Here is a 13,089-nt window from a genome sequence, read left to right on the forward strand (position 1 = left end):
TGAAGGGGTTAATAAACATGTGGATAATGGTGGGCCAGTGGAAGACTGGATATACTGTATTTGGATTTTTAGGAGGCCATTTTATCTGAATGGGGGTGAGGAATTGGGAATTGAAACATGGCTTGGGCAGCACTGGGGGGTATGTGTTTTTTCACTGGTGGGGGCTGGGACTTGAAACACTGCATGTCCTTTGGCCCACAGTGGCTGGAGGCCTTGAAACACTGCATCCGCAGTTCTGGATCAGCTCTTTAATCAGCCTAAAATTAGGATGAATATTGGTTTAAACCAATTGTCATCTTTGGAAAAATCCAGGAGTTTATGGGTGAAAACTGAATTTACGGGTTAAATTGAAAACAAAGGACCTTACTTTCATAGTAACTGTCTTTTTTTTCCCTATCGGTCCTACCGAATGTACGTCCGCAGACCCTTCTCCAGAGCACCCAGTTTCCTGTGATTCCACGGCTGTGGTAAAAGCAACAGAATTTGGGTCCTTGCCTTGGAAACAGTTAATCAACTGCTCCCTGCCTTTCCTCCAATCCAATGCTCACAGGACTTGCTGAAACAGGCAGATTCAACAGAGTAGGGAAATACCAGCTGCAACTCTGAAGGCACAACTCTCTGCTCCTCCTTGATGGCAGGCAGGTAGGTCTTCTTCTGCAATGGGTCAGCACCACCTCAAGAATCCCTGCATAGCTCACGGAGTACCCCTAAGGTCCTGGGACCATATTTTGGAAACTACAGCATCAGGGCTATCTCCAGTGCTTCTTTTTGCCTGGTTATTAGATGTTGGCATTAAAGAAATGCCTTGCGTGGTGAAGGAATGCTCGTGTGTCAAGATGTGCTTCTGTCCTAGCCTGGGGAGCAAGAGCTTTAACTGGTAATCAATCCCAAGTCTCTAATTCAGTAGTGAAAACCATTAATCATGATGCCATTGAGATCAGTGTTCTCCTAACCAGGATTTACATACCCTGGGTCTCCACTGTGTGTAAGTCTATCTCATGCATATTCATTATGGATATCCTGAAAACCCAACTGCTTCCAGGAAAAGGTTGAGAAACACTGATTTAGATAATCCCAAAATAGCCATTTTAAAGAAAACTATAACCAAGAAGTTACATAAAACTGCTACTTCTTTTGACAGTGACCTTAGTAAACGGAAAGCCCACCAAGAAAAATTAATAGGGAGAACATGTTTTATTTATTTTTTTGATGGTTTATGGTTATTAGACCTTCCAGATTTTGAGGATTGACCTCACGTTTGGACCAGTGTTCCTGACTGTATCCTTGTAGCCTGGAGCACTCCTGAAACTCCCAGGATTCTGTGCAAAAAAACCGAGAGCAGCTGTGATTTCATCAAGAAACACAAAGTTCCCCCCAAACAGTTTGAAAGGCCTGATATCTTAAATTCAAAAATAGTTCAAAGCAGATGGCTGATGAGCTCTAGGAAGCTGTTCCTATCAGATAGGTGCAACAATAATATTTCTTAAATATCATGTTAGAAGTACTCGTAACTATGTATCAAAAATAACGAGGTTTTGGCAGGTAAAATCTCATGGGTCCTTGCAGTAATGTTAGGCGGTCCCACATGCCAAAGTATAAACACAGCTGCAGGGTATCTAGCTTAGCCAAATGTATCGACCTTCAACTAGTTTAAGAAAAACACATGTTTAGAACAAAATATAACAACTGGAAGATGTGTCTAGGCAGTATCGTATGCCCCAATATAAAGTATAGAAGTACTCGATAATTAGAATGTAGCCGGGCATAATGGGGTGTGAATGTGATGTCACAAGGAAACAGAACATGGCTTCTGCGTTAAAAAAAAAAAAAAAAAAAGTAAAAGAGAAGGCAGAGAACAAGAGAAGGACATCAACAAATCTGCCAGGAACTGGGGTGCCAGACCTGGGAGAATACTATCAGACTATTAAGGACTTGGTGAGAAAAGGACAATTTTTTCCATTTTGGATTTCACTACTTGCCTTTCTAAACCTAAGCTCAAGGCAAGTAACAATCAGATCGAGTAGGTATTTGTCTTCCCTAGAGGACTTACCATCTCAGGGATCTATTTACTAAACTGCAGTATTTTCCTGAAGGGGAAAATACGACAGGATTCACTAACCTCAGGTAAAATGTGTGGCTTAGGTGCTCCAAAAAAACCCAGCACAATAGTGGTCCCACATCCCAGAGATGCCATCTTTTAAAGGGTGAAAGCAGCTCATTTACTGTTCCCACCCCCAGAGTTAAAAACCCTGGGGAGGGGGGGGGGGGTCTTGAGCCCCTCTGTGAGGCAGCCAAAGTTTAAAAAGTACTTTAAAAAAATGAAAAGTCCTTGGCCCATAGATAGCACTGTGAGCTACTTGGACTATCTGTTCAAATCTCCTTGCTCTGTGCCTCTCACTTCCCTTGGGCAGCCATCTTGTTTCCTGTCTGGATATGTATTTATATTCTGGCCTTTTGTCAGCTAGTTGCTAAGCTTGGTCTTCATACTCTGGCTCGGTTCCTGCTACCAGAACCTGGAAGAAGTTATTGTCGCTTATTCTTGATTCCTGTGCTTCTTGACCAGTGTCTTCCTGGCCTTGCCTTTCCAGACTTCCAGCCGCTTGCTCCTTAGGACACCCCACTGCTGGCTGATCATCACACAGACAGTGTGTGGCGAGAAACAAGAGCAGAGAATGGACAAAGAGACAGAACCATTTGTTTTAGATTTTGCTGAGCCCTATGCTGTAGGCTCGTTCCCTCCCATCCTGTCCCCTTGCGTCAACGGGAGGGAAGTGGCTGGCCCAGATACAGACACAGCCGCAACCTGTGATCCAGTGACTCTGGATGCAGTTGAGTGCTACAGGAGAGAAGGGAGGAAGCACCCTAGAGGGAGTTGTAAGTGATTGATGGGAAGGAGAGGGGGGGTAAAAGCTCATGGGGGTGAGGTGAAGAGGGGGTGAATGTTAGTGGTGCGAGAGGATAAATGTTGAGGGAGGTGAGGGGTGAATTCTTGAGGGCGAGTGATGTAAGAGGGGTTCATGTTGGGGGAGGTGAGGAGGGGGTTAAATAGTGGGGAGAGCCCAAGGGGGGTGTGAATGCAGTATCCTCCCTCATTTCCCTGAAATCATCAATGCAAACTTCGGTTGTCTGAGGTGATGAAAGAGAACCAGGTATGGGAATGCATGAGAATCCTGTTAGAGGAGCAGATATGTGTGAGGACGTGCTAGGGTTAATACATGGGGGGAGTGCAAAAGAGCTGGTGGTAATGGGTTGATAGAGACAACTAGAGGGAGAGGGTCTTGGTGAAAGAAAGCCAAAGATGGTGATGGGGCAGAAGTGTCGATGGAAGGCGTGAGTGAGAGCCAGAGATGGTGATGGGGAAAGAGAGCTAGAAGTGTGATAGAGGTGGAATGAGGTGAGAGAGCCAGAGGTGGAATGAGGTGAGAGAGCCAGAGGTGTGAGAGAGGTGGAATGAGGTGAGAGAGAACCAGAGGTGTGATGGGGTGGAGCGTTTGAAAGAGAGTCAGATTCAGAGATTGGGATGAGGAGGGTTTAAGAGAGGGGAAACGGGGTGTGGGTGATGAGGGATTATGTATGATAGAGAGCCAGAGAAGATATTGGGTGGGGGAGGGGGGTGCAAGGGAAGAGAAGGAGAGATTATACAAGGGATGACAGGGGGGTGAGTGAGTCGCAGAGGGTGATGCAGATAAGTATGAAAGGAGATACATGGGGTGAAGGAGTCAGAGCAGGGCTCTCCTTTCCATTTGATTTATTTTCTCTCTCTTCTTTCATCACTTCCTCCACTTTCCCCTTCATTTAAATTTCCTTTCATTTCTCCTGCCTCTACATCTCTCTCTAAGTTCACTTAGAGAATAGTCACTGCCATTAGCAATGGTAACATGGAATAGACTTAGTTTTTGGGTACTTGCCAGGTTCTTATAGCCTGGATTGGCCACTGTTGGAAACAGGATGCTGGGCTTGATGGGACCCTTGGTCTGACCCAGTATGGCATGTTCTTCTGTTCTTATTAGCATCATTTCACGTTATCCTCTCACACCTGGATCTCATTCTTTCTTTTCCCTCAGTCCGATCCTTCCTGTCTCCCTCCAGTTCTCCACATCCCAACACTTCACTTTCCCAAATCTCCTGTCCATTGCTGCTCTCACCCTCCATCTCTCGCTTACGGAGTTGTTCCCCTCGTCAGACTCCCTCACCCCCTCTCACACCACTCCCCATCATCCCTACACTAACTTTTTCACTCTCTCTCCGCCGGGAGAGCGGACGAACGCCCGCTCTCCCGGCTCGCGCACCAGCCACTCGCTGGTGCACGCGATTCAGTATGCAAATGAGGTGGTGCGGTAGGAACAGGCAAAAGGAGGCGCTAGGGACACTAGCGCGTCCATAGTGCCTCCTTTTAGCCTGGATCGGCGGCTGTCAGCGGGTTTGACAGCCGACGCTCAATTTTGCCGGCGTCGGTTCTCGAGCCCGCTGACAGCCACGGGCTCGGAAGCCGGACACCGGCAAAATTGAGCGTCCGGTTTTCGACCCGACAGTCGCCTGCCGACTTCAAAATTTATTTTTCTTTTTAACTTTTTTTTACTCTTCGGGACCTCCGACTTAATATCGCCATGATATTAAGTCGGAGGGTGCACAGAAAAGCAGTTTTTACTGCTTTTCTGTGCACTTTCCCGGTGCTGGAAGAAATTAGCGCCGACCTTTGGGTAGGCGCTAATTTCTGAAAGTAAAATGTGTGGCTTGGCTGCACATTTTACTTTCTGTATCCCGCGCGCATACCTAATATGGCCATCAACATGCATTTGCATGTTGAGGGTGCTATTAGGTGCTGCGGGTTGGACGTGCGTTTTCCTCCCCTTACTGAATAAGGGGTAAGGGAAAACGAGCGTCCAATAGCAGGCTAACAGTGCGCTCCGTTGGAGTGCACTGTTAGCCTGTATCGGCCTGTCTGTGAAGTGATGCTGATCTAAGAGAGAGAGTTAGAAGCAGGAGAAATAAAGAAAGTTTAAATGAAAGGGAAAGGCAGATATCAAGGGAGGGGAGGAAGTGATGAAACAGGAGAGAAAGAAACTAAGTAAAAGGGAAAATAAAAAGAGAGCCTGGAAAAGAAGTTGGGAAGCCAAACGATGAAATCAGGAAAAAGAGAGACCAATGTAAAAGAACCCCCTTACCCAGATACAGTAACATTTTATTTTCAGTCTAGGACTGGACTATGTAATGCAGTATTGGATCCTACAACAAAATGAATTTGCTGCAGGCTCTGATGGCTTTTACTGGATCAATATAAGTATTATCCAAGAACGTTATACATACGCCATCAAGAAAACATAGATCCCTTTGACGTCTTGCATTTTTACAGTGCTATTCTTGAATGTTGGGGGGGGGGGGAAGCTGATCGTGATTGTTGAATTTAATTGTCAAAATCTCAGGGGAGGTGGTTATGGACCCAAGTCCCATAGGCCAGTGCCTCAACTCTTAAATACCTAGCCACACCTCTGCTCACTGCTATGAGTAAATCTGCATATTTGTTGAGGTCCGCTACTGCAGCGTCCTGAACAGGTGAGAGAAGAGAGATGCAAAAACCTGGAGACTTGCACATTGATCACACTAGATAAATAATAAACCTTATTAAGATGGCAAGATGAATCCAGTTTATAGTACAATTTCAGAAATGGAGAAAAACTGCTCAGGGCAAATTAGTATCAAGCAATTTTGTCCAGAGTTGATAAATATGTTCATTATTGTTAATTTCTGCAGACATTTAGAAATAAAAGTTAACAAGCAAGTTGTTGGTGATCCCTTTTTCTCAAATTAACTTGGGACTAGCTGTCAGGAAAGATCCTTCACTGGCCTAATGACATGAAATGCATAGCCTTCAAAAGCCTGTCTAAGATGTAGGGTTAGACCACTAAAAAGCTATTACCTATAACGTGCTTGCTGACCTTTAAGTCTATCCATCCAAGTGGACTAGAATGGCAATCACATGACCTTATCACAGATTTGTGCACATTATTACTTTCTATAAGAAGATGATATATTGAATCTTGCAAGTCTGTAGCATTTTTCTGGAATCTCTAGCATTTACAGCACTTGCATTCTGTAATTTGTTGATATCTCCACTATATTCAGCAGGGATGTCCAATCGTTTTAAAACAAATGGAAATCCAAACTGAAAGTGGCCATTTTCATTTCATTAAATCTTAAAAAGATTTTGAAATAACCCTGAAATCCCCTGAAAAAAAAATCATTTTAGTTTTGGAAGAGTGCATGATATTTTCTAAAACAATTAAAAACTGAACTAAAAAAAAAAACCCTCCACCAAACGAAAATCAGACCCAAAATAGCCCAAAAATAAAAGAAACGAACTAAACTGAAAATGTTGGCTGGGCACCTTCCTAATAGTCAGTGCCTGAGCCTCCATCAATCACTGGCGCCACTGGCAGACCTTCAACACATTTCAGAAAACATCCAGTGTAGTTCAGCAAGCCTTGTGGCCGGTGTCAGGCAAAGTGGCAGTAACACAAGTATGAGAAATACAACCAGAAAAGAAACAAAATCTGGTCACCAAGAATTCCAACTTCACTGCAATGTCCCCTACTAAAATAAAAAAAAAAAAGCATGAAGGCAATGGAGAGAACATTCCATAGAGTTTATATACAAGAATATAATGTTTATCTGAAATATTTACAGTGTCAGTTAAAGCAATATTTTACAACTCATTCAGGTAAACCACTATCTATATTACAATATAGGTTACAAAAGGTTTTCTTACATTTGCAAACTCAAGCAAAAAGGAAAACAAGCTAAAAAGACTGTGGTATGACCCTAGTATTTTTTTTTTTTAAATCTGTTATGTAACTTTTTGCATATTGGTATAAACTGCTCAATGAAACAAATAATGCATGTTTATATAGAAAGGAAATTGCAGAACTTGGAAATGTTAATTACCTGGTGTAAAAAGTGACAACTTTGAACCTGCCATGGAAACAGAAACCACTGCAAATGCCAAGTCAGCCCTGCCTTGCACTACATGGATTAGTTGTTTGGGATAACAGCCAGCTATATCCCAACAGGTTAAGCAATAATAATAATAATAATGATGATAAGAGAGAAACATTTTTAACACTTTACAATTTAGAAATGGCAAGAAAGACCCAGCTGTCTGAAATGAAAAGAAAGCACACACACACACACAGACCACCAAAGTCACATTTGTACCCACTGTCTGCTGAACGCTAGGTATTTGAGCTTCAAAAAACAATTTTTACTTTTTTTTTTTTTTGCCATTTGAGATTTGGGTTATGGTGGGTTTTGGTTTTTGTTTTTTTTTTTTGCTATGTAAAAGTGAGGCCATTGCCCTCCCGTTGCAATTCAAGGCGAGAGCTTGCTTCCGAGGGCGGAGAAGGTGCAAAAGGGCTGGCACCCGGCACTGGGTGTGGAGTAGGGGGGTCTTCCCAAACTTGTCCTGGTGACCCCCCACAGCCAGGATATGCACAATAAATAGGCACGCGTTAGGTGTGCCTCCCGTTGGAGCACAGGCAGACTGATCTCATGCCTATTCATTACGGATATCCTCAAAAAAACCTGCGGGGGGTCAAGAGGAAAGGTTCGGGAGGCCCTGGTTTCAGCGACTGGCTAGCACTGCAGCTTGCGAATGCTGCGGGAGATTCTCTTGAATTCCCTCTGGCCCCTCTGCCAGCGCTTGACCGAGGTGATGACCAGCTCCCCATCCAGCTTTTGGCCCATCACTAGATAGGGCGCATTGATGTCATTCATCTCGTCGCAGGTGCACTGCAGGCCGTCCTTCAGCCAGAGCACGGTCTTCTTCAGGTCCCGCTCTGTCACCCCATTCAGCTTGTAAATGGTTTTACTCTTTGTCTCTGGGATGATCTTGGTGTCTCCATTGATGTAGGCGATCTCCTTCACTTTTATCTTCAGGGCTGAGGGTGTAGGGGGGGAAGGAGGGAGGGGGAGGGGAGCAAGAAAGAGAGAGACACACACAAAAAGTGATGTTTGAGAGAGACAGTCCCTTTAGTGCACATTAAATGGAGCAGAGGGTGGGAGGGCTACCTAATGAAACTGTCAGGGGCTGACAGAATGATCAGCAGGTGGTTCCATTTCAAAAGCCACAAAGTGCATGAATCTTGTTTCAAAGGAAGGAAAAGTTTTCTTTTCTATTAAATCTTTGCCCAACTTTTAGAATTTTGTCAGCTGTTTTTTTTTTTATTGCATTTCAAATGTGCACTTTTTCTCTTTGCGCTCTATGTAAACACTGTAACCCTCAGCAGAAGCAGATCTTGCGCGCTTTAACAAATAAGCCATGCGAGAATCTCATTTTTGGTCACGGTTTATAGGCCCTGAAACAAATTGCCTTATACTGTTATGCATACAGTACTGTAGTTTAGAAAAATAAATTTGCAGTTGCTATGGACAGAATTTAAAACTATGTGAAAAGGAAGGCATTGAAAATACAATTGGCAAAAAGAAAGCCAGGTCATTATCACATGCACTAACTTTAAAAAGGGGCAATTTGAACTGGTGGGAAGAAATGCTTAGCTGTAAACTCATCATTCTGGTGCGACTATACTTATGTGTTTCTATTCCACATATCATTAAAATATTGAAAAAATATACCTGCATTATCATTATATCGCCAAAGAACTGGAGAACAGGATCCTGTTTCTTAAGGGCCTGGCCTGAGAGCTTTTTTCTCTGCTCTTTTAACCAAGTAATTTACAGATTTGATTCCTGCTGCCATGCGGATTGCACACAACACCATCCCTGATTTTTTTTGTTTGTTTGTCTGGGTCCTGAATTGTATTAGGCCCCCTTGCAATTGCCAGTACTTCAAGAGTACAGAGTTCATAGCGACTAGCAGAAGAATATATTAACAGCAACTACAGAAGACACCCAAGACCTTAACAATACGTTTCTAAGATTAGCATTCCCAAACAACCTTTTCCCACTTCTAACAGCCAGGATCTTTCTTTACTATAGTTTTCAGAATGTATCCCTTTCTTAAACGATCTACTGCTAAATATCAGACGGAACTAAAGAGAACCCCACCCCCACCGCAGGGAAGCACTCACAGAGCTGACTCGAGTACCTTCTCACCCGGCCTCCTCCTTTGCCACGGGTGGATTTCCTTCTGCTCTGGACTAAGGAGAACGGGCGGGACGATAAGGCGGAGGGGGTAGGGGATGTTATGTCACCGCGTTCTGTTTCCACTTACCAAAATCGTTCTTGCACAGGTTCTCCACGATGTCATTGTCATCCTCGCTTTTGGCCTTGCAGGCATCGCATACCTTGGGTGCTGGGAGGAAAAGGGAGAAAGGCGATCAGCGCCCGCTGTGCGTTTGCCTAACGCCAGGTGGCGCTCGCAGGCGCCTTGACCTCAAGATTCTCGTTCCGTGCAATTTCGGATTCAATCCTGATGTCACCGCGGCGCGATTGAAATGTTTTCTTTTATTTCGTACAGGGTGAGTCAGTCAAGCGGGTCCTTTTTGTTTCTGGTGTTTCTATCAGCACCCAAAACTTAAATGGCTTTGTTCAACAGAAGATGTAATTTTTTTTTTCCTATTACTCTAATTAGCCTTTTTTAAACGAATGCTTCAGAAAGCGAATGGCTTTCCTCTTGCTAGGATAGTACACTCGAGGTTTTTCATGTCTGCACATTTCTACTTTCATCTAACTTAATTCTATTCCTTAGAGCAACAAAACTGTTCCGGGAAAACTCTGTACCAGTTCCCTAACATCCAGCACTGGCTCAACAGGTCCCGAAATAGGACCGAATTAAAACTTATTCAAGTGCAGGTTGATGTGAAAATGGGATTTTAACAGAAAATAGCTTTATCTGTTGTGCTCATTAGGAACGAATAGTGAACTCGCTTATAATTAACCACTTTATTAGAAAACTCGGTTATAGCAAACTGGAATCATGTTTCCTGAACTTAATCTTAGAAAGCAGAAAGTTTTGTTTTTTGTTTTTTTTTAAATAATAGTAGTCAATTTATGTTTCCAAAAATTCTTTTGACGCTACCAACTATATGTTGGCTCATAGCTCGCTTTCTCTTTATAAAATGAGCGCTGCGTGTAGGTCTTTCAAAAACTGTAAGCAGAAAAGTTATTTTGAAATTGCCCAACGCAACACATAAGGAAAAAAAGAGAGAAGTAAGAAACAAAGAAGGGGAGGGAGAGATGTGACCTCTAACCAGAAAACTCTTTAGGACTTCTAAACAAGGCTTAGGGAGTCTCTTACTCGTTCCCGGGAATTAGAAAACTTAGTTGAAGCACATTCTCCCATTTTTCTTCTTTGAAAAAGTGCGTCAAGCAGGCAAGCGTGAGGTTCTCCTCGCGCCGGGACTGTATATGTAATTTTGATTTTTTTTTTTTTTTTTTGCCCTGTTCTTTCTACAGCCTGAGACTCTCAGGAAGGCGTTGAGCCTCCGGACTGCCGGTTCGCTTTTCACCAGTCCCTGCCCTTCCTCTTGCTCATCTCCGGTAGGAGAAAAAGCAGCCCTAGCACCAGGAGCCAGCCTGGGGGAGTGAGAAGAAACATACAAACTGGCAAGAATGATAATACAAACCAATACAAAAGGTTGTGCCTTGGTATGAAAATTACCCCCCTCCTCCCTCATCGCTTACTGCCCCGGAGAGCAGCCGAGCGGCAGGCACCAGGGCCGGGGAGCGTGTGCCTCCCCTCCCCCGCCGATCTTACCTTCCCCGGTGGCCGCCGGCGGCAGCTGCTCGCCGCTGGCCGGGGGGATGCACAGGTCGTTGTCCCGCGGGAAGCGGCCGCACTCCAGCATGTCGGGCCAGGGGAAGCCGAAGGCGGACATGACCGGGGCGCAGCTGGCCTTCACCTGCTCGCAGAGCGAGCGGCACGGCTGGATGGTCTCGTCCAGGTCGTCGATGCAGACGGGGGCGAAGAGGGAGCAGAGGAACTTCTTGGTGTCGCGGTGGCACTGCTTCTGCAGCAGCGGGATCCAGGAGGACGCCTGCTGCAGCACCTCCTTCATGCTCTCGTGGCCCAGCAGGTTGGGCAGCCGCATGTTCGGGTACTCGATGCCGTGGCACAGCAGCAGCGTGTCCGGGATGGGCTTGCAGTGGTTCCGCTTGTAGGAGAACTCGGGCTGGCCGAAGGGGAAGAGCCCCAGGGCGGAGGCCAGGCAGTGGGAGGCGACGAAGAGCCAACAGTAGCCCCGGTGCATGGTTTGGTTCGTTGCTTGGGTTTTAAAGGGATTAATAATAATAATAATAATAATAATAATAATGCAACAACAATAGGAAAAAGAAACCGGTTTCTGATGTTTCCAGTTTTACATTCAGGGAACGAGAAATGTGTTTTCCATGCAGTAAGAAGGGAGACGACTCTCGGCTTCGGAGAGACTCCGTGCAGGAGGGGGACCAGAGTGGTGGGCACACGAGAGCTTTCCTGCATTTCTTTAATGCAAAGAGGAGGCGTGGGAGGAGTCAGCGCCCAAGAATCGGAGCGGGATTGGTTCCCGCTTTCCCTGCGCGCGCGGGGGGGGGAGATTCTCTTTTGGCAGGAGAGATGTTAAAGAGCGAGTGCCTGTAACCCCCCCCCCCCCGAAAGGACCAGCCTGAGCTTTTAAGTGGGAGCCTGGCGGTTCAAAAGGACCCCCTGCCACCCCCCCCCCCAACCACGAAGGGAGGCGATTCGCTTTACATTTCGGGAAATGAACGCGGCCTGGGAGAGCTGAAAGGCTCCCGAAGCTTGTTGGTATGGCTCAAGCTGACCCCTGTTCACCTCTGACCTGTTCCCCAATTCATTACAGTTCGCCGCAGGTCATTGATTTCCAGGGCTGGGGGCGGTGACATCCACCACATCTACACACAACACATTTGGCAGGCTTAAAACTAAGTATATATATATGATATAAATGTTACTATTTCCCTGCTGTACAACTGCCAACGCTGGGGGGGGGGGGGGGGGGGGGGGGATTCCGAGCACAAAAATGCAAAATTCTGCATACTTTATAGTAATCAGAATAACACAATATGCATCACAGTCTTTGAATAAATAATGTAATACAAGAAAGTTATTACTCAAAGTTTCAGAGTTTTAAATATTTTGAGCAGAATTTCTCCAGTGTGGCTATTCCCCTGGCCAGACTCTGCTCTCTCAGGCCCCCAACTTTTCCACCCTTCACTCAACCCTGTCTAGGTTCAACCTCTTCCTCTCTATGTTCACCACCCCCCCAGCAGAGCCGGGGCCAAGTTTTTCTGTGCCCGGGGCAGATTTATGTAGAATTAAGCCATCTCCCCCTTTCACTTACCAGGGTCTGCTCCTTTAGCAGCAGAGGCACAGCTGTCCTTATAGTGGTAGCAGCTTCAGCAAAGCATCCTGCTCTCTCTCTCCTCTAATCTAGCATTCCCCTCTTTCTCTTCTCCCACCCTATGCCCGGCAATCCCTTTCTCTTCCCCCTGTATTCCCCTCTCCCTACTCCACTCTGTGCCTTGAATCCCATTTCTCCCTCACTCCTTACCCTGCATCCCCACCCCAGTCCAATCTGTATCCTGCATCCCAACTCTCTCTTTCCCTACGCCTTAACCTTCATCCCCCTTACCATTACCCTAGGTCTTCCTCTTTCTCTCCCCCTCACTATTTGTTCTGCATCCCCCTTTCACCCTCACCCATCCTCTGCCCAGCAGTGCTGAGTCTCCTCTTCCCCATCCACCCCTGCACAGAAGCAGCAGCAGCCTTTCCCCCCCCCCCTTTTTTGATCCCCCTCCCAATCTGCTGCAAAGCAGCAGTCCCTTCTTGGGTTCCCCTCTTCACCCCCTGCCAAGCGGCAGCTCCTTCCCCTCTCCTTCCCTCTGTTTCTCCTCCCCTCTGTGATCCTCAGGCTGCAATGCTCTAGATCTTCCTGCGGGGGCAGCAGTGAGCCAGGAGGCAGCCCCCTACCTTTCTCCTGCACAAGCTTCTTCATTGCAGTATCCTCAAAACAGGAGTGGCTGGGCTGGGGGTCACCCAGAACAGATTTGGGAACCACTTCCCTAGGTCCTTCGACCTTGCACACCCTCCGCAATTCATTTTCAAGCTCATAGGCTCCCCCTGAGTTTTTATAATTA

General features: G+C 45.9%; 1 protein-coding gene across 1 annotated transcript; it reads right to left on the reverse strand.

The window, feature by feature from the left end:
- Positions 1–6,624: 6,624 nt before the first annotated feature.
- Positions 6,625–11,434, reverse strand: SFRP2 (secreted frizzled related protein 2). Its single transcript, XM_029610772.1, has 3 exons — positions 10,712–11,434; positions 9,227–9,307; positions 6,625–7,934 (listed from the first exon to the last, which is right to left on the reverse strand). Exons 1-3 carry the CDS (start codon positions 11,202–11,204, stop codon positions 7,630–7,632), a joined length of 879 nt encoding a protein of 292 aa, XP_029466632.1. The 5' UTR covers positions 11,205–11,434; the 3' UTR covers positions 6,625–7,629.
- Positions 11,435–13,089: the final 1,655 nt, after the last annotated feature.

The sequence above is a fragment of the Rhinatrema bivittatum genome, chromosome 1, assembly GCF_901001135.1.
Source record: "Rhinatrema bivittatum chromosome 1, aRhiBiv1.1, whole genome shotgun sequence".
Classification (NCBI taxonomy): Eukaryota; Metazoa; Chordata; class Amphibia; order Gymnophiona; family Rhinatrematidae; genus Rhinatrema; species Rhinatrema bivittatum.